Here is an 18105-nt window from a genome sequence, read left to right as displayed (position 1 = left end):
TTAACAGTAATGGGGAGATTGTTAGCAATAGTAAGGTTTTGTATAGTTGATAAAGGCTTCTCTTTCATCCTTTTTCTCTTCCTTGATTCTAATAGGCTTTCCTAATTAAGAATTATACATTATGAATTTCAAAAGTCTGCTGAACTAAACATAGCCAAGAGACAGAGGGAAATATAGTGAATTTAGTTGATGTGAGGAACAATATAAGAGAAAGGGAAAATGATTTAAAAAGACCCGTGTAGAGTAGGAACACTAATCCCATGTCCCAACCATACTTTTTCCAACTTTACTAACTTTGATTTTGAAAATGAAAGGCCCATTCGTATGGGGATAGGGAAAAGATTAGAACAATTAATTCAGTGACTGTAAATAAACCTGCATAGGGGATGGAATGATGTTACGTTAAAGCAGTAGTGGTAGAAGGCTTTTGCCTTAGACTGCAGTAAGACATACGGTGGTTTGAACTTGAGAAGTATCCATAAGTAGAAGTACTCAGATTTTGAATCTATTTTGTAGATGGGGTGAATAGGCACAGGTTGCCTCAGAGAACTTGACTTCTTTGCAATGTAATCACTATAACACATAATATCAAGTGGACTGGATGTTTTTAATTCCCATTTTACAGCTAAAGAAGATAAAGCTCAAGAGGCTAAGTACTTCCCGAAGTTACTCAGCTGCAGAGTGCTAATAGGGGATTTGTACCTGGATTCCTTGACTCTTAGCCACTGTATCCTTCCTTACCTCCACACTGAAGTCTGTTAAAGCCCTGTGTAACTTTTATAACAGTATCAAAACATAGAAGTTTTCATTGCGAAAACTTAAATCTTTTGAGTTCCCAAGGAAAAATTTGTAGTCATATAACCTTTTAAAGATATAGTTAGTGAAGTCTATGAAAAAGAAAGGATAAAAGACAATATATTTCAATAAGGAGATAAGTGGGTTTCAAAAGAATGAAGAGTAGGAGAGGAAAAAACTGTGTAACTAGTTCTGTCTTTTTACTATATCTTTGTTTTGACTTAATATATTTTTAATGGTTTTTATTCTCAGAGAAAAGTGAAGTGCCTGTACCCAAGAAGAGGCGTGAGGTCCTGCCTATGGATGTAACTACCCCTAACAATGTATGTGCCAAAAATGCTGTTGGGGAAGACTATAGATTACCCCCTCAGAAAGTGGAGGCCCAGTGCTATCCCAGCAGTTCAGAAGATAACAACTTGCAGTTAGAAAAGACAGTTTCTATAAATACACTAGGAATCAGTCTTTCTCCTCACAAAAGCCTGCCCATGGACATTCAGCCAATGAAGGAAAAGAAATGTGTGAAATTTCTAGGAGTTTCAGCTGACTCTGAAGCCTTAAGTGAAAGAAGTGGAAACACCCCAAATTCTCCCAGGTCAGTGTCCTCTTTTCTTCAGGGCAACCAGCAGACCTCTCCATCTCTTCTCTATCGCTGCATGAACTGTGCTATCTGTTTCTTTATCTATTTTCTTAATATTGCATGTAGTATAATTCCCCAGTTTCATCTACCTTCTTTCAATTTTTCTAAAACTTTACGAAAAACTAAAACAATTGCAAAGGGAAAGGACTCCTGAATAAGGGAATTATTTTCAAAAGTTACATTTTGTTCTCTCATAAAACAGAAATATCACAGCTTAGTACATCTCTGAATGTTTTGTTGGTTTGAATAAATTGTACAGTTGGTTATTTTTTCCCTAGTTCAAGAGTGGCCATGAAAGAAAAATTATCTCCTTAAATGGCTTTCCAATAGTCTAAGAAATTTCAGCCTTCTAGAAGATTGTTAGGTGAAATTTTTATGGCTTTTGAAAATGTCTGTCATAAGTCTTTAAGATTGAGCTTTGATTTTGACATTTTTAAATATCAAAAGTAATTCATTTTCATTTTATATCAAAACTTCAGAACCTCCAGTTTCTACATATTTGAGTTTGTGACTAAAAGAAGAAATGTCAGACATGTATGTTTATAGGAATTAACATTTTAAGGGCCTTATCTTTTAAAAAAATAATAGAGATAGGAAGATAAGAGAAAGTGAGTGAAAGAGAAAGGGAAGTAACAGTGGCTAAGGCTGGGGGGAATAAAACAAGCTCAGGGTGTGTACAGCAGGACCAAGAGTAGGGCAAAGAGAAATGAATGAGGAAAATGGAGAAGGTGATAAAAAGATAATGAAGAATGTCTGTATGCAATGGAACAATAGATGGATTTAAAATAAATATCTTTAGACATTTAAAAAATTAAGCATAGTGAAAAGAGCTTGGATTTGAAAGGAGATCTTTAAGGTGCTACTAGGGCTACGTGAGTTGTAGACGGGAGGGTACAGAATAAGGCATTTTACTAGTGTGCATTTGAGTTAATACAGTCAGACGTAGCCCACCTTTGTAAAGGCTGTTTTGTATGTTTTATCTGATTTTTATTTTTAAAGTCTTCAGTGCTACTAAAGTTGGTGCTCTACAGTGAAAGCACCTCAACAGTGTGAGCTGCTGTTAATTTTAAGAGAAGTACAGTTGACCCTTGAACAACACAAGTTTGAACTATGCAGATCCACTTACATGTGGATTTTTTGGTAAATGCAGTACATTGTTGCAAATGTATTTTCCTTAAGATTTTTTCTTATAACATTTTTTTCTCTAACATTATTATAAGAATACAGTATATAATATATACAAAATATGTGCTGATTGTTTATGTTATGGATAAGGCTTCCAGTCAAGAGTAGGCTATTAATACTTAAGTTTGGGAGGAGTATACAAGGATTTTTGACTGTAAGGGTCAGTACCCTTGACCCCTGCATTGTTCAAAGGTCAACTGTAATTTATTACTCCATTCCTTAAATTTTTATATTAACATGATAGGTCTCATAAAATAAAAGTTTATTATTCTCAAGGAAAAAGTAAATTCAAATGAATTATGTCACACACATACACATTGCACATACAGAGTTCCGAGTACTTCTGAAATGAATTCAATAGATTATGCTTGTATATATGTGATTCATTGTGTAAGTGTGCTTGACCATTGTATATTTCTGGAGGTGAAGTTCCAGAATTGATCAGTGCAGACCTTGCTATCTGTGTTGTCTTCATTTCTTTTTCTGTCTTTTTTTGTTTGATAAAAGTTACTTAAGAAAATGTATTTAGCTACTTGTTTGACTCAAATTAAGTAGCGTGTTGGAATTTTGTCTGGCAAATTAAACAAAAACAAATAAAATACCACAAAACATTTGTTTTTGTGTATGTGTGAGTCCATCTGCTAACTTAAGATGTTTCCAACCTTTTGCTCTCTGCATGATTAACTTAGACACAATCTGGTGATAATATTGTAACAATAAATACGGGTTTACTGGGAACTTCACTATTGCATGCTTTATAAATTTAATTGATGCTCTTGCTAGAAAATCTGTATAAACCTTTTAAAATATCTCTCCACTGTTTATTTTTCTTAAATTATTATTATGCTAGTTGAAATTCAGCTTGTTTAGGGTTTTTTTCTGAGACAGATTGGTATGCATGTGGTCCAGGATTCCATGTTATTTTAATCTTGTGTTTGCCTTTTGTATGTCAACGTTAACATTACAATTGTGCTCTAGCATTTAACTATTTTTTAGGCATACTTACCCTAATAGACATCCCATTGTATTTTAATTCTTTAATTTACACTTTGCCATGACTTTTATCAACCTTAAAAATAGTTCTTAAGGCATTTAAAAAATTAAGTGTTGATATAAAAAAGTTTCTTTTAGAGAGGCAGTGACTTAGTTCTTAATGGTTTTGGAGTCAACTGTAATTTTTTCCTCATAAACATAAAATTGATCATGTCTCATTAGAGGCCCATTATATGAGAGGTTTGTTTCTTCTTTAATTTTTTTAACCACATTTGAATTCAGAGTGGATGCTTTAATACCTGTAGGTTAGCTGCTGAATCAAGGCTTCAAACAGAAGTTAAAGAAGGGAAAGAAACTGCAAGCAAATTGGAAAAGGAAACTTGTAAGAAATCACACCCTATTTTATACGTGTCTTCCAAATCAACTCCAGAGACCCAGTGCCCTCAGCAGTAAGGACTTTTCTTTAATGAGAGTAAGGTACCACTTGCCCAAATGCTTGATTTGGAGCTTAGTTAGGATTGTCTTTATCTGAAATATTCAACGTTATAGGTTATTTCTTTCCACCTGTTGTGACAAGACCTGGCATTTTCATGTTCCTTTGACCAAATATTCAAAATTTGGTTGTGATTCTAATCAGAGGAGTTCCTTAAATGATGACTCTTCCTGGAGCTTCTTGAATTACAGTGAATAATAACCGAAAGAAAGTGTTATAAATCTATTTGTTGCATTGTATATGGATTTTTTGAGGTGTTATTAAAACATACCTTCAAAGTCACATATTTGAAAAGAGAACACAAAATTAACTATTAACTATTATATTTTCCTATGTAGTTTTTAATGAACTTAGTTTTTCACTATAAGAATAATTTGGTTTAAAAATATATATTATTGTAACTGGATTTTGTCAGTGTTTTAAATAGCTATGTCCATCTTATGTCCATCTTTGTGTTCATGTACGTGATTTAAATTTTATGTTTCGAGGATATGAAAAATAAAATTTTGAAATTTAAAATGACTGGAATAATTTATCCCCTTTCTATTTTTTTTTTTTACTGTATAGATAACACATTGTTATCAAAAGGGGATAAAGGAAGTAAGATGAAACTTCACAGATTCTTAATTCCCTGGTTCATATAATTTTTATGTATATACATATATACATAAACTTTAATGTATATACATATATAATTTATGTAATTATATACATATATATTTTTTAAATTCTAAACTTGCCAAATAAAGACTTTTTTTTCCTTTAAATGATTATAACCTGGTCTACAACTTAATTTCATACATACTGTAGGTGGTTATATTTATATATTAAGAGAGGAGTGGTGGTGGAGGGAGGGAAAGATAGTTATGTTAAGAACTTGGCTTATGTGATTATGGAGGCTGGCAAGTTCAAATCATAAGGGTGGACCTGGAGACCCAAGGAAGAGCCAGCATTACATACAGTTCAGATCTAAAGTCTGTTTGCTGCAGAATTCTCTCTTGCTCCAGGGAGCTCAATCTTTTGTTTCTAAACAGGACTTGTACTAATAACACAAATAGACCTACTCACATGGAGTTGAGTGTGCTTTACTCAGAGGCTAAAGATTTAAATGTTAATTTCATCCAAAAACACTCTCATAGAAATATCCAAGATAATGTTTGACCACACATCCAGCCTCTGTGGCCCTGCCAAGTTGACACATAAAATTAACCATTATAGTGGTTTAGATAAGTTTATTGAAATATATTAGGTAAAAGGAAATTGCCTCCCACTTCTAAGAAATTAAATATTATATTTTTTGCAAAAAGTGTTCTCTAAGGAATTTAGAGATTTCACAGTAAATAATATCTCTTGCAAAAATAAGTAGCGGAAGGCACTAACTAGCAAATGAAAATTTTAACCTCAGGATAATAACAAATAATTGACCGTATTCATTGTACACTATAAAATGTAGATCAATTCCTTCCAGTATTGACTTTTTTACTATGATGCGTGTGCTCAGGGTGTAAAAATAACCCTTTAGAGCTCACAGTTTAATAGACCATTGTAGATGAGTAGTAGTAGTGCTGTTATTACTAATAGTAACAATTATATTTAACATTTGAATAAATCTAACGTCCAGGCATTCTTCAAAGCCCTTTCATGTATTAACAGTTAACCGTCCCAATATCTCTGGGAGTTAGATATTGTACTTACTTATTATCTTCATTTTATAGATGAGAAAACCAAAGAGAAGTTACTTGTCCAAGGGCACAGGTGTTAGTGATGAAAAACATGTGGTAAAGGTTGTTAATAGCAGAATATAAAATTCATAAAAGAATCAATCCATCAAGAAGATGGGATAATAGTGAACATGCAGCTAACAAGAAACCCCAAAATATATGAAGCAAAAACTGAAAGAAATGAAGAAATAGTTAATTCAACAATAATAGTTGGAGATATTAGCACCCACTTTTAGTAATAGAATTAATATAAACAAGGAAACAGAAGACTTGAGTGACGCTATAAACCAGCTAGACCTCTGGAATATAGAGCACTCCATCCAACAACAGCAGAATACATGCACTTCTCAAGTGCACATGGAACATTCTATAGCATAGATCATATGTTGGGCCACAAATCAAGTCTCAATAAATTTGGAAAGTTGAATTCACACAAAGTATCTTCTCTGACCACAATGGAATGGAGTAAGAAATCAGTAACAAAGGAAACTGAAAAATTTGCAAACATGTTGAAATAAAACACTCTTAAGCAGCCAACTGTACAAGAAGAAATCACTAGGGAAATTTAAAAATACTTTAAGGTGAATGAAAAAATAAACTATAAAAAACATAAAATAAAGGAAAATCCATACTTATGGAGAAATTTGTAGCTGTAAATGCCTACGTTGACAAAGATTTCAGATCAATTACTAAAGCTTTTACTTTGAAGGACTGAAAAAAAAAATGAAACTCATGAAATCAAGAGTAAAACAAAGATAAATGAAATAGTAGAAAAATAACAAAGGGAATCAGTGAAACCAAAAGTTCATTCTTGAAATGATCAGCAAAATTGGAAAACATTTAGCTAGACTGATCAAGAAAAAAATGAGAGAAGACTCAAAGTATTAAAGTAAGAAAGTAAATTGGATACTATTACTGATCTTACAGAAATAACAAGGACTATGAGAGAATACTATTGACAATGGTATGCCAACAAATTAACTATTCTAGATAAAATGATCAAGTTCCTAGAATCAAACTATCAAAATTTAAGAAATAAAAAATCAGAATAGAGCTATAACAAAAAAGAGATTTAATTAGTAACTTAAATTCTGAATGAAGAGAAGCATAAGATCAGATGCTTCCAAATGTTTAAAGTTAACACTAATGCTTCTGAAATCTTTCCAAAAAATAGAAGAGATCCTTTCCTTACTTATTTTATGAGGCAAATATTACTCTGATATCCACACCAAAGACTTCATGAGAAAACTACAGACCAATATACTTCATGAATATGGATGCAAAGATCCACAGCAAAATATTAGCAAATCCAATTCAGAAGCATTTTAAAAGGATTCTGCACAATGACCAATTGAAATTTGTCCCAAGAATGCAAGAATGAATCAAGATGAAAATCAATGTAATATTACTGTATTAGTGATTAAGGACTGCCCTAATATGATGCGTGGCTTAGGGCAGCCCCGGTGGCATAGCAGTTTAGCGCCGCCTGCAGCCCAGGGTGTGATCCTGGAGATCCGGGATCAAGTTCTACATCAGGCTTCCTGCATGGAGCCTGCTTCTCCCTCTGCCTGTGTCTCTGCCTCTCTCTCTCACTGTTTGTGTCTCTCATGAATAAATAAATAAAATCTTAAAAAAAAAAAAAGTTGAGTGGCTTAAAACAATTGAATTGTGAATTTTGTTGTCTCATAATTCTGGAAACTAAAGTCCAAAATCATAATGTTAGAATGTACATGGCTGAGGAAAGAATCATTAAACATGAAGATATGCCAATAGAAACTTCTAAAACTGAAATGCAAAAATAATGAGAAAGAAAATTTAAAAAACTAGAACAACATATCCAAGAACTCTGGGACAGTTACAAAAGGTGTAAAATACCTGTAAAGAGATGACTAGAAAGAGGAAAGGAAAGAAACAAGAAATGTTTTAATAGCAATATATTAATAATGGCTGGGAAATTTCTCAAATTAATGACAGATACCAAACTATAGATTGAGGAAGCTCAGAGAGCACTAAGCAGAATAAATACAAAAAGTAAGTAAGTAAATAAATAAAATCTGCAGCTAGAAGAACTATAATGAACTGCAAAACAAAAATCAAAAAACAAAAAATCTTGAAAGAAACCATAGGGGAAAACAAATAAAAAACAAGATACCTATAAAGAAACAAAAATATGAATCATATTAGACTTCTTCAGGAGCCTGTAAGAGAATGAAGAAGAGAATGAAGTAAAATATTTAAAGTATTGAAAGAAAAAACCTCATCCACCTAGAATTCTGTACTCTGCAATTGTCCTCCAAAGTGAAGGAGAAATAATTTCTGAAAAATGAAAATTGAGGAAATTTTACCAATAGAGCTGCTTTGGAAGAAATGTTAAAAGTATTTCAGAGAGGAAGAAAAAGGATTTAGGTCAAAAACTTGGATATACATAAAGGAAGAGCATTAAAAAAGAAAAAGGAAGAGCATTAGACAAGGAGTAAATGAAGGTAAAATATTTTATTTTCCTTATTTTTAATTGACCTAACATAAAACAGTGTGTTCAAAATAGTAAAGCAACCATGTATTTGGTGATTATGACCAATAGCCAAGTGAAATCAATGACAACAATGAACTAAGAAATGGGAGGCAGGAATTGAGAATGTTCCGTCATAAGGTATGTATCTGTACTACCTATGAAGTGATATAACATTATTTAAAGGTGGAATTAGATCAGTTGTAAATGTATGTCATGAACTTTATTTAGGTAAACCACCAATTTTTTTAAAAGTGTAATTGATGAGAAAAAATAAAATGGAATCATAAAATGTTCAATTAAAACCATAGAAAGTGGAAAACAAAAAAAAAATGAACAAGGGTGATGAATAGAAAATCATTTGCAAATATGGTAGGTGTTAGTTCATTTGTCACTTTAAATGAATGTCCTGACTACAACAAAATACAGCCTGTCAAAGTAAATACAAATAAGACCCAACTTTATGTTGTCTATAATAAACTCACTTTAAAAATAAACGGATGAAGAAAGATATATTAACATTAATCAAAAGAAAGCTAGAGTAGATGTATTAATTTTAGACAAAGCAGACTTTAGAATAAGTCTTTAGAATAAGAACAATCACCAGGGGAAAAAACAGTCATTACATGATGCTAAATGGGTCAAATCTCCAAGAAGATATTACAATCCTTAATGTATATGCTCCTAATCATTGTCAAAATATATGAAGCAGGACAGCCTGGGTGGCTGAGCGGTTTAGTGCTGCCTTCAGCCCAGGGCGTGATCCTGGAGACCCGGGATCGAGTCCCATGTCAGGCTCCCTGTGTGGAGCCTGCTTCTCCCTCTGCCTGTGTCTCTGCCTCTCTCCCTCTCTCTCTCTCCCCCCCCCCACCATCCTCCGTGTCTCTCACGAATAAATATAATCAAAAACTGATAGAACTGATAGGAGAAAAAGAGACAAAAACTGATAGAACTGCCAGGAGAAAAAGAGATCCATTATTGTAGTTAAAAACTCCAGCATCCCTTCATTAATTGACAGGATAGATAGATAGATAGATAGATAGATAGATAGATAGATAGATAGACAGTTGAACTGAATATCACCTTAATGAACTGAATCTAACATTTATAGAACAACAGCAGAATACATTCTTTTATACCTCATATGGAACAGCCACCAAGATAGACCACATTTTGGACCATAAAACATGCTTTAACAGATGTAAACAAATAGAAATTCTACAAAGTATGCTTTCAGACAACAAAGGAATTAAACTATATATCAGTAACAGAAAAATAGCTGAACAAATTCCCAAATCTTTGGAGATTATTCAACACACTTCTAAATAACAAATAGGCCAAAGAAGAAGTCTCAAGAAAAACTGTAAAATATTATGAGTTAAATGAAAATGAAAACAATTTATCAAAATTACGGGGTATAGCAAAAATAGTGGTTATAGGGAAATACATCATATTAAATGTATATATTAGAAAAGAAGAAAGGCCTAAATAATCTAAGCTTCCCTCTTGGGAAACTAGAAAAAGAAAAGCAAATTAAATCCAAGGTAAGCAGAAGAAAATAAATAATAAAAGCCAAAGTTAATAAAATTGAAAACCAGAAATTAAAAGAGAAATTTAATGAAAGCAAAAGCTAGTTCTTTGGAAAGATACATGAAATAATAAACCTATAGACAGACTAAGAAAAAAACCCCACAAATTAGAAATGAAAGAGTGGCCATCACTATCAATCCTATGTACATTAAAAAGACAGTAAAGGAATATTAGAAATAACTATGCTCACAAATTTGATAATTTATATGAAATGAATAAATTCTCTAAAGACACAATTTATCAAAACCCACATGACAAGAAATGCATAATCCAAATAGGTCTAGATCTATTAAAGAAAATGAATCAGTAATAATCTTTAAAAACAAAGTAGAAAAAAAAAAGTAATATACTCAGGTAGTTTTACTGGTGAATACCAAATATGTGAGGAAAAAAAATATACTCTCTTCAATCTCTTATACAAAAAAGAAGCAGAGGGTAATTACTACCCAACTCATTCTGTGAGGCCAGTATTATCCCTAGTACCAAAACCAGGCAAAGAAATTACAAAAAAAAAAAAAAAAAAAGGAATTTTGCAGACCAATATTTCTTATGAACATAAATACAAAATTCTTAACAAAATATAAGCAAATTGAATCCAGCAATGTACAAAAATAATTATATGCCATGTCAATGATATTTTTTCCAGGTATGGAAGGATGGTTCAATATTCACAAGTCAACTAATCTGTCAGTCACATTAACAGATCTAGAGAAGAAAAAGCATATGATCATATCAGTAGATATAAAAAAAGCATTTGACAAAATCCAAAACTCTCAGCAAACTAGCAATAGAGTGGAACTTTGAACTTGAACAAGATTTCCAAAAATCCCTACAGTTAACATCACATTTAATGATGAGAAACTAGATGCTTTCCCACTAAGATGAAGGATAATACAGAATGTCCTCTCACCATTCCTATTCAATATGTTCTGGAAGTTCTAGCTAATACAATTTAAGACAACAAAAGGAAATAAGTATATGACTTTGGAAGGAAGAGATAAAACTTTATATTCATAGATGACATTATAACATATCTAGAAAATCCCAAGTAATCAACAACAACAACAACAACAACAACAAAAACACTGTTGGAACTAATAAATGATTTACAGCAAGATTGTAAAATAGAAGTTAATAAACAGAAGTTAATTGCTTTCCTGTATACCAGCAATGAAAAATTGCAGTTTAAAATCTAAAACATAATGTCATTTACATTATCACTCCCCAAAATGAAATACTTAGTCATAAATCAAAATAGTTATAAGATCTATATGAGGAAAGATATAAAACTTTGATGAAAGAAGTCAAAAAAGTATAAATAAATAGATATTCTGTGTTCATTGGTAGGAAAATTCAGTATTGTTAAGGTGTTGATTCTTTGCAACTTGATATATAGATTTAATGTAATCCAAATCAAGATGCTAGCACATTGTCTTGTGAATATGGATAAACTGGTTATAAGGTTTATGTGAAAATGTACAAGACCAAGAATAGTCAACACAGTATTGAAGAAGAACAAAGTTGGATGCTGATACTACCCAACTTCAAGACTTAATATAAAGCTGCTACAATAAGCAAAACAATGTGGTATTATTGGTGAATAGGTAGACAAAATAAATCAATGGAACAGCATAGAAAGCCTAGAAACAGATCAACAGAAATAAAGTTATATATGAAGAGATGATCCTTTCCTCATTGTATATTCTTGGTCCTCTTTCTGTAAGTTAATTGACCACATATGTGTGGGTTTATTTCTGGTTCTTTCTTCTGTTGTATTGATCTATGTATCTGTTCTTATGTCAGTACCATCCTGGTTTGTTTACTGTAGCTTTGTAATGCATTTGCAACCAGGGAGCAGCATGTCTCCAGCTTTATGCTTCTTTCAAAAGATAGTTTTGCCTATTTGGGTTCTTTGTGGTTCCATACAAATTTTAAGATTCTTTTTGTGCAAAATACTGTTGGAATTTTGATAGGAATTGTGTTGAATCTGTAGATTGCTTTAGGTAGTGTGGACATTTTAACTATTAATTTCTCTAGTCTGTAAGCATGGAATATCTTTTTTATTTGTTTTTCTCTTTGTCAGTTTCTTTCATAAATGTCTTATAGTTTTCAGTGTGCAGTTCTTTCACTCCTTGGTTAAATTTATTCCTAGGTGTTTTATTCTTTTTGATACTATTGTAAACAGTTTTTTCTTAATTTATTTTTCTGGCTGTTAGTATATAGAAACACAAGAGATTTTTGGCTATTGATTTTATTTATATCCTGCAAGCTTACTGAATTTGTTGATTAGTTCTAACAAATTTTTAGTGGAGTCCTTAAGTTTTTCTTTATATCATGTTGCAAATAAAGACAATTTTACTTCTTTCCAATTTGGATGCCTTTGTTTTTATTTTCTTGCCTAATTGCTCTGGCTAGGACTTCCAGTACTATGTTGAATAAAATTGTGAGACTAGGCATCCTTGTTTTGTTCCTGATCTTAGAGAAAAGCTTTTGGCCTTTCACTGTTCAGTATGATGTTAGTTGTGGGCTTGTCATATGGGGTCTTTATTATGTTGAGATGTAGTCTGTCTACTACATCCATCTGTTGAGAATTTTTATCATGAATGGATGTCAAATTTTGTCAAATGCTTTTCCTGCATATATTAACATCATGATTTTTATCGTTCATTTTGTTAATGTGGTGTATCACATTGACTGATTTACATATTTTGAGTCCTCCTGTAATAAATTCCACTAAATCATGGCATAATGATCTTTGTAATGCACTGTTGAATTTAATTTGCTAATATTTTGTTGAGGATTTGTGCATTTATGTTCATGTGGGATATTAGTCTATAACCTACTTTCCTTGTAGTAACCGTGTCTGATTTTGGTATCAGGGTAATCCTGGCCTCTGAAGAGGAGTTTGGAAGTGTTACCTACCCTTCTATGCTTTTGGAAGTGTTTTGAGAGGGATTGGTATTAATTCTTCTTCAAACATTTGATAGCAGTGAAACTGCCTAGTCATAGACTTTTCTTTTTTGGGAGGCTTTTGATTGCTATCTCCTTACTAGTAATTGGTCTTTTCACATTTTATATTTTTTATGATTCTGTCTTGATAGGTTGTATGTTTCAAGAATTTGTTTATTTCATCTGGATTTCCCAGTTTGTTGGTGTATATTTTTCATAATATTTTCTTAGGATTATTTGTATTTCTCTGGTATCAGTTGTAATGTCTTTTTCATTTCTAGTTTTATTTATTTGAATCCTCTTTTTTTGTCATGGTAAGATTAGCTAAAAGTTAGTTTGTCTACCTTATCTTTTCAAAAAGAACAGCTTTTATTTTGATTGATCCTTTTTATTTTTCTTTTTTAATTTCTATTTTATTTCTACTATGACTTTTGTTATTTCCTTTCTTCTGCCAACTTTAGACTTAGTTCTTCTTTTTCAAGTTTTTTTGTGTAAATTTTGGATGTTTTTCTATGATCTTTACCTTTTCTTAATGTAGGCATTTATTGCTATGAAATTCCCTCAGAACTGATTTTGTTGAATCTCCTGAATTTTGTATGTTGTATTTACATTTTCATTTGTTTCAAGATATTTTTTAGGTCCTTTTGATTTTTTCCTGGACACTTTGGCTATTCAGTAACATATAGTTTAATCACCATATATTTAGGAATTTTCTAGTTTTCTTTTTATAATCTGATTTTTCATCCCATATCATTCTGGTTGGAAAGTATGCTTGATATGATTCAGTCTTCTTAAATCTATTAAGACTTGTTTTGTGATGTAATATATAATCTTCCTGAGATTATCCCATGTGTACTTGAGAAGAATGTATATTCTTCTGCTGTTTTATGGAATATTCTCTAAATGTCTGTAAAATCCCTCTGATCTTTTTTTTTTTTTTTTTTTTTTTTTGCATTTCAGTAACTTTATTGAAAGATATATCCCTTAGTACCAAAACATAATGGTAGTTGGTTAGGCCACCTCTGCCAACTCAGAATTAACACTGATGTCAAATTATTGAAATAGGTCAGCTTTTGGGGAAAACTGAAGTTATCCATAAAACACAGTTCACAAAAGTATAAGATATATTGTGGTTCTTTGGTTTATTTTCCAGTGTACATCTACCCATAACATGTCATAAATGGGTACAGCCATTCTGGATGGACACAAGCTACTTGCTGCATTGAGTAACTGTTTACAACACTTTTAATGCCGCAGATCTCCTTACAGTCACTGAGTTAATAGAAAATCTCAAATACTACCTTAGCAACTTCACAATTATGAGGATGCCTACTGACTTGAGGATTATGACTTCTTGATGAGATTGGATGGAGGCAGTAAATACTGTGTAAATTTTACCATGGATACGAACCACCAGTTTTTTAGGAAAAATATTAAAAATAACTTAATATGCCAAAATGATTAGGCCTGTAGTTTTACTTTTATAAAATGCCCTCAAATTTAAGTGTAATTCCCAAGTAGCAGTAAAGTTCAGATCTCTGAATTATCTATTATTTGCACTATAGGTACCAAGAAACCATTTTCATTGCCTAGTGACCCTTGTTATGCCTTAAAAGCGCATTTGTGAAATGTTAGTTTTAATGTATACCTCATAATTTAGAATTTAATTAGGTTACCACTTTTGATACCACCTAAATATAATACATTGACCCAATATAGAAAGTTGGGTCAATGTTAGAAATGAAGATTCACAGTTTACCTTCCCAGGCTTGTTATTAACATTTCACATTTATGCTCTTAGCTTTCATTTGTATGCCTCACAGATGAATTGAAATTTAATTAAATTTAAATTTAATTCCATTTCAGCATGTTAATTAGGTAGTTTTCCCAAATCTGAGAATATCAATGCTAATCTAGTTGTGATGTTCTGAGGCTTCACAGCTTAAATCCATTATAACATCATGGAATCCACAGCTCAGGATTGTGGAGAAAGGCTTCAGAGAAGAGCTTCTTTGTTACTGTAACAATCCAATTAAGGGACCATTTCAGGAGTTGTTGGAAGGTGGGTTATTCTGTAGTAACTATGCTTCAATTACCGTGCAGTACGTCCAGAAACAATCCATTTCAACTTCTGAACATTGGCTTTGGAACACTTGTTTGATGAATATTCAGTTAAACACTTGGATACAAGTTCTTGCCAGAAGGTCAAATCTCTGCCATTTATCTTGGAATGTATCTGAAGACATTCTATTCCTTCAGTTAACTCTACAAACTTCTGTGCTTCGATCTCCAGTGCAATGATAGACAATGCGAACACAGAAGGCTTTGCTTTAGAAAATATGATCCTGCAGTGGCATGCCTTAAGTTGAACTTCTAGTCTTTCAAAATTAAGGCTATTCTTCCTTTCAATTGGTAAGTTCTCTTGAATGAGTGAGTTTGTAGAGTTGCAGAAATTGAAAGGCAGTAGTAGCTTTGACTTTTCAACACACTTTCTCCAATATAATCTTTTCCATTCTCATCAAGTTTGAAACTGTGAACCTATACTGGCTTATTCGGATCAAGTCAGTTGCCAATGGGACATTCCTTTCCTCTTCTATTGATTTAACAGCCAAATAGAAGCAGCTCAGCCCAACACAGCCAAGGTGCTTGGGCTGTACCTTCATTTTGGACAGGAATCTGTCCAGTAAATTCACAGCTAGAGAAAATGTCTCCGTGTCAAAGCCAAAGAACTGAGTTAGACTAAGAAGATCTTTTACTTCAAAGTCCCTTAGTCTTGCAGTCATTCTGAGGCCATTATCGTGTGCAGATTCAATTAGTCTCAAGCTGCAGACCTTTGGCTGACATCTGGACTCCTGTTCCAATAGGGCATTCAGCTGGTGTAGCAATTTCTGAGATTCAGTTGTCAGTACTTCTATCATCTTGACCATGACTGCAGCTCCTCAGCGGTAACTACCCTCCCTGGGCCTGCTCTCACCTCACCCCGTGATAACAGATCCGATAGGCCCACAAGGCGAGGGGACTTGGGGGGAGGGGGAGCCATCCTGGGTGGAGGTCTCTGCAGTGCCGCCCAGATGACACTGCCCACCACACGGTCAGTTCGGAGCCCAAATCCCTCTGATCTTAACATGCATTTTCTGTCTAGATGATATCCATTGTTGAAGTGGGATAATGAAATCCTTTACTGTTATTGTATATTACTGTCTATTTCTTCTTTTAGGTCTGTTAATATTTGCTTTCTATATCTAGGGTCTCCTGTGTTGAGTGCATAAATATTTACGAATATTTTATCCTCTTGTTGGATTGACCCCTTTATCATGATATAATAGCCTTTATTGTCTCTTATTTCAGTTTTTGGCTAAAGTATGTTTTGCCAGGTACAAGTATAGCTATCTCTGCTTTCTTTTGGTTTCCATTTGCTTTGACTATTTTTTTTTTCTTTCCTTCACTTTCAGTTTATGTGTGTCCTTAAAGATGAAGTGAGTCTCTTGTAGGCAGCCTATAGTGGGTCTTGCTTGTTTTTATTTAAATCCATTCATAACTTTTGATTGGATAATTTAGTCCATTTACATTTAAAATAAGTATTGATATAGACTTATTCTTGCCATTTTTTTTCATTGTTTCCTATTTTTAATTCCTTTGGTCTTTTGTTTCTTTCTGATCTCTTCCTTTGTGATATGATGATTTTCTGTAGTGGTATCAATAGATCCTTTCTCTTTTGTGTGTTATTATAGGCTTTTGCTTTATTACCTTATAAACTATTACATCTTATAACAGTTTATTTTAAGCTGACAACAACTTCTTTTTTTTTTTTTTTAAGATTTTATTTATTCATGAGAGATACAGTGAGAGAGAGGCAGAGACATACGCAGAGAGAGAGAAGCAGGCTCCATGCAGGGAGCCCAGTGTGAGACTCGATCCTGGGTCTCCAGGATCACACCCTGGGCCGAAGGCAGGTGCTCAACCCCTGAACCATCCAGGCATCCCAACAACTTAACTTCTAATGCTCTACATTTTCATGCTCTCCCTCCCTGCATTTTATGCATTTTGACTTTTAACCTTCAAAACAGAGTTATAAGTGATTTACCCATTCACCAATACAACATTAGAATATTCTGAATTAAGCTATGTATTAACCTTTACCAATGAGATTAATACCTGCATATATTTTCCTGTTACTAATTAGCATCCTTTTGTTTGAGCTTGAAAAACTCTCTTTAACATTTCCTGTAAGGCCATCTAGTAGTGATGAACTCCTTCAGCTGTTTCTTGTATTGGAACCCCTTTATCTTTCCTTCAATTCTGAGGGACAACTTAATTCTTGGTTGTCATTTTTCTTTTTTTCAGGCCTATCAATATATCATGCAGATCATTTGAGATCTGCTAAGTTTCTGCTGAAAAATCTGCTGATAGTCCTATGGGGTTTCTTTTATATGTAACAAGTTTTTCTCTGGCAGCTTTTGAAATTCTCTCCTTGTCTTTAAGTTTAGACAGTTTAATTATAATGTGTGTTGGTGTGGGCCTCCATGGCTTTATATTTTTTAGAATTTCTCTATACATCCTAGATCTGGATGTCTGTTTCTTTCCCCATGTTGAAGAAATTTTCAGGCATTATTTCACTGAATATACTTTCTGCCCCTTTGTCTCAATCTTGTCTTTCTGGGACACCTATAAAGTGAATATTGGTCTATTTAATGGCATCCAATAAGTTCCTTAATCCATCTTTACTCTTTTTTTTTTTTCTCTGCCCTTCTAATGGGATGAATTTCACTACCCTGTCTTTGAGTTTGAGTTTCAAAATGATTTGAAAGAAATCATTTCTTTCATTTGATCTAGTCTACTATTGAAACACACTACTGATTTTTTTTTAGTTCAGTTGTCATATTCTTCACTTCTGTGACTTCTTTTTTGGTACTTCTTATATTTTCTACTTCTGTTGAAATTCCACTTGTTCATACTTTGTTCTCCTGACCTTGCTGAGCATCTTTATGACTGTTGTTTTGAACTCTTTTTTTTTTTTAATTTTTTAAGATTTTATTTATTTGAGAGAGAGAGAGCACAAGTGAGGTGAGGGACAGAAGGAGAAACAGAACCATGATCAGAGAACTCAATGTGAGGCTCAATCCTGGGACTCCAGGATCATAATCTGAGCCAAAGGCAGATGTTTAACCAACTGAGCCACCCAGGTGCCCCTGTTTTTACCTCTTTATCAGGTAAACCACTTATCTCTGTTTCA

At 32.9% G+C, this 18105-nt stretch overlaps 1 protein-coding gene and 1 pseudogene across 11 annotated transcripts in view; one reads left to right on the top strand and one right to left on the bottom strand.

Moving 5' to 3' along the window:
• The window catches only part of SPDL1 (spindle apparatus coiled-coil protein 1), a 373127-nt gene extending 368257 nt beyond the window's left edge, over nucleotides 1-4870 (top strand). For 9 of the 11 annotated variants that reach the window (XM_077895586.1, XM_077895577.1, XM_077895582.1 and 6 more), the window contains one exon: nucleotides 1048-3230. In XM_077895586.1, coding sequence (XP_077751712.1) covers nucleotides 1048-1586 — 539 coding nt within the window. In that variant the 3' untranslated portion in view covers nucleotides 1587-3230. Of the gene's footprint in view, nucleotides 1-1047; nucleotides 3231-3915 lie in introns of those variants that run through there. The other 2 variants (XM_077895588.1, XM_077895587.1) reach the window with 1 other exon arrangement.
• A 9604-nt stretch (nucleotides 4871-14474) lies between these two features.
• Nucleotides 14475-15814, bottom strand: LOC144311869 (cyclin-G1 pseudogene; annotated as a pseudogene).
• Nucleotides 15815-18105: the final 2291 nt, after the last annotated feature.

The sequence above is a fragment of the Canis aureus genome, chromosome 4, assembly GCF_053574225.1.
Source record: "Canis aureus isolate CA01 chromosome 4, VMU_Caureus_v.1.0, whole genome shotgun sequence".
NCBI classification, from domain to species: Eukaryota; Metazoa; Chordata; class Mammalia; order Carnivora; family Canidae; genus Canis; species Canis aureus.
The sequence above is the reverse complement of the archived record's forward strand: the minus strand, read 5'-3'. Positions and strand labels throughout refer to the sequence as shown.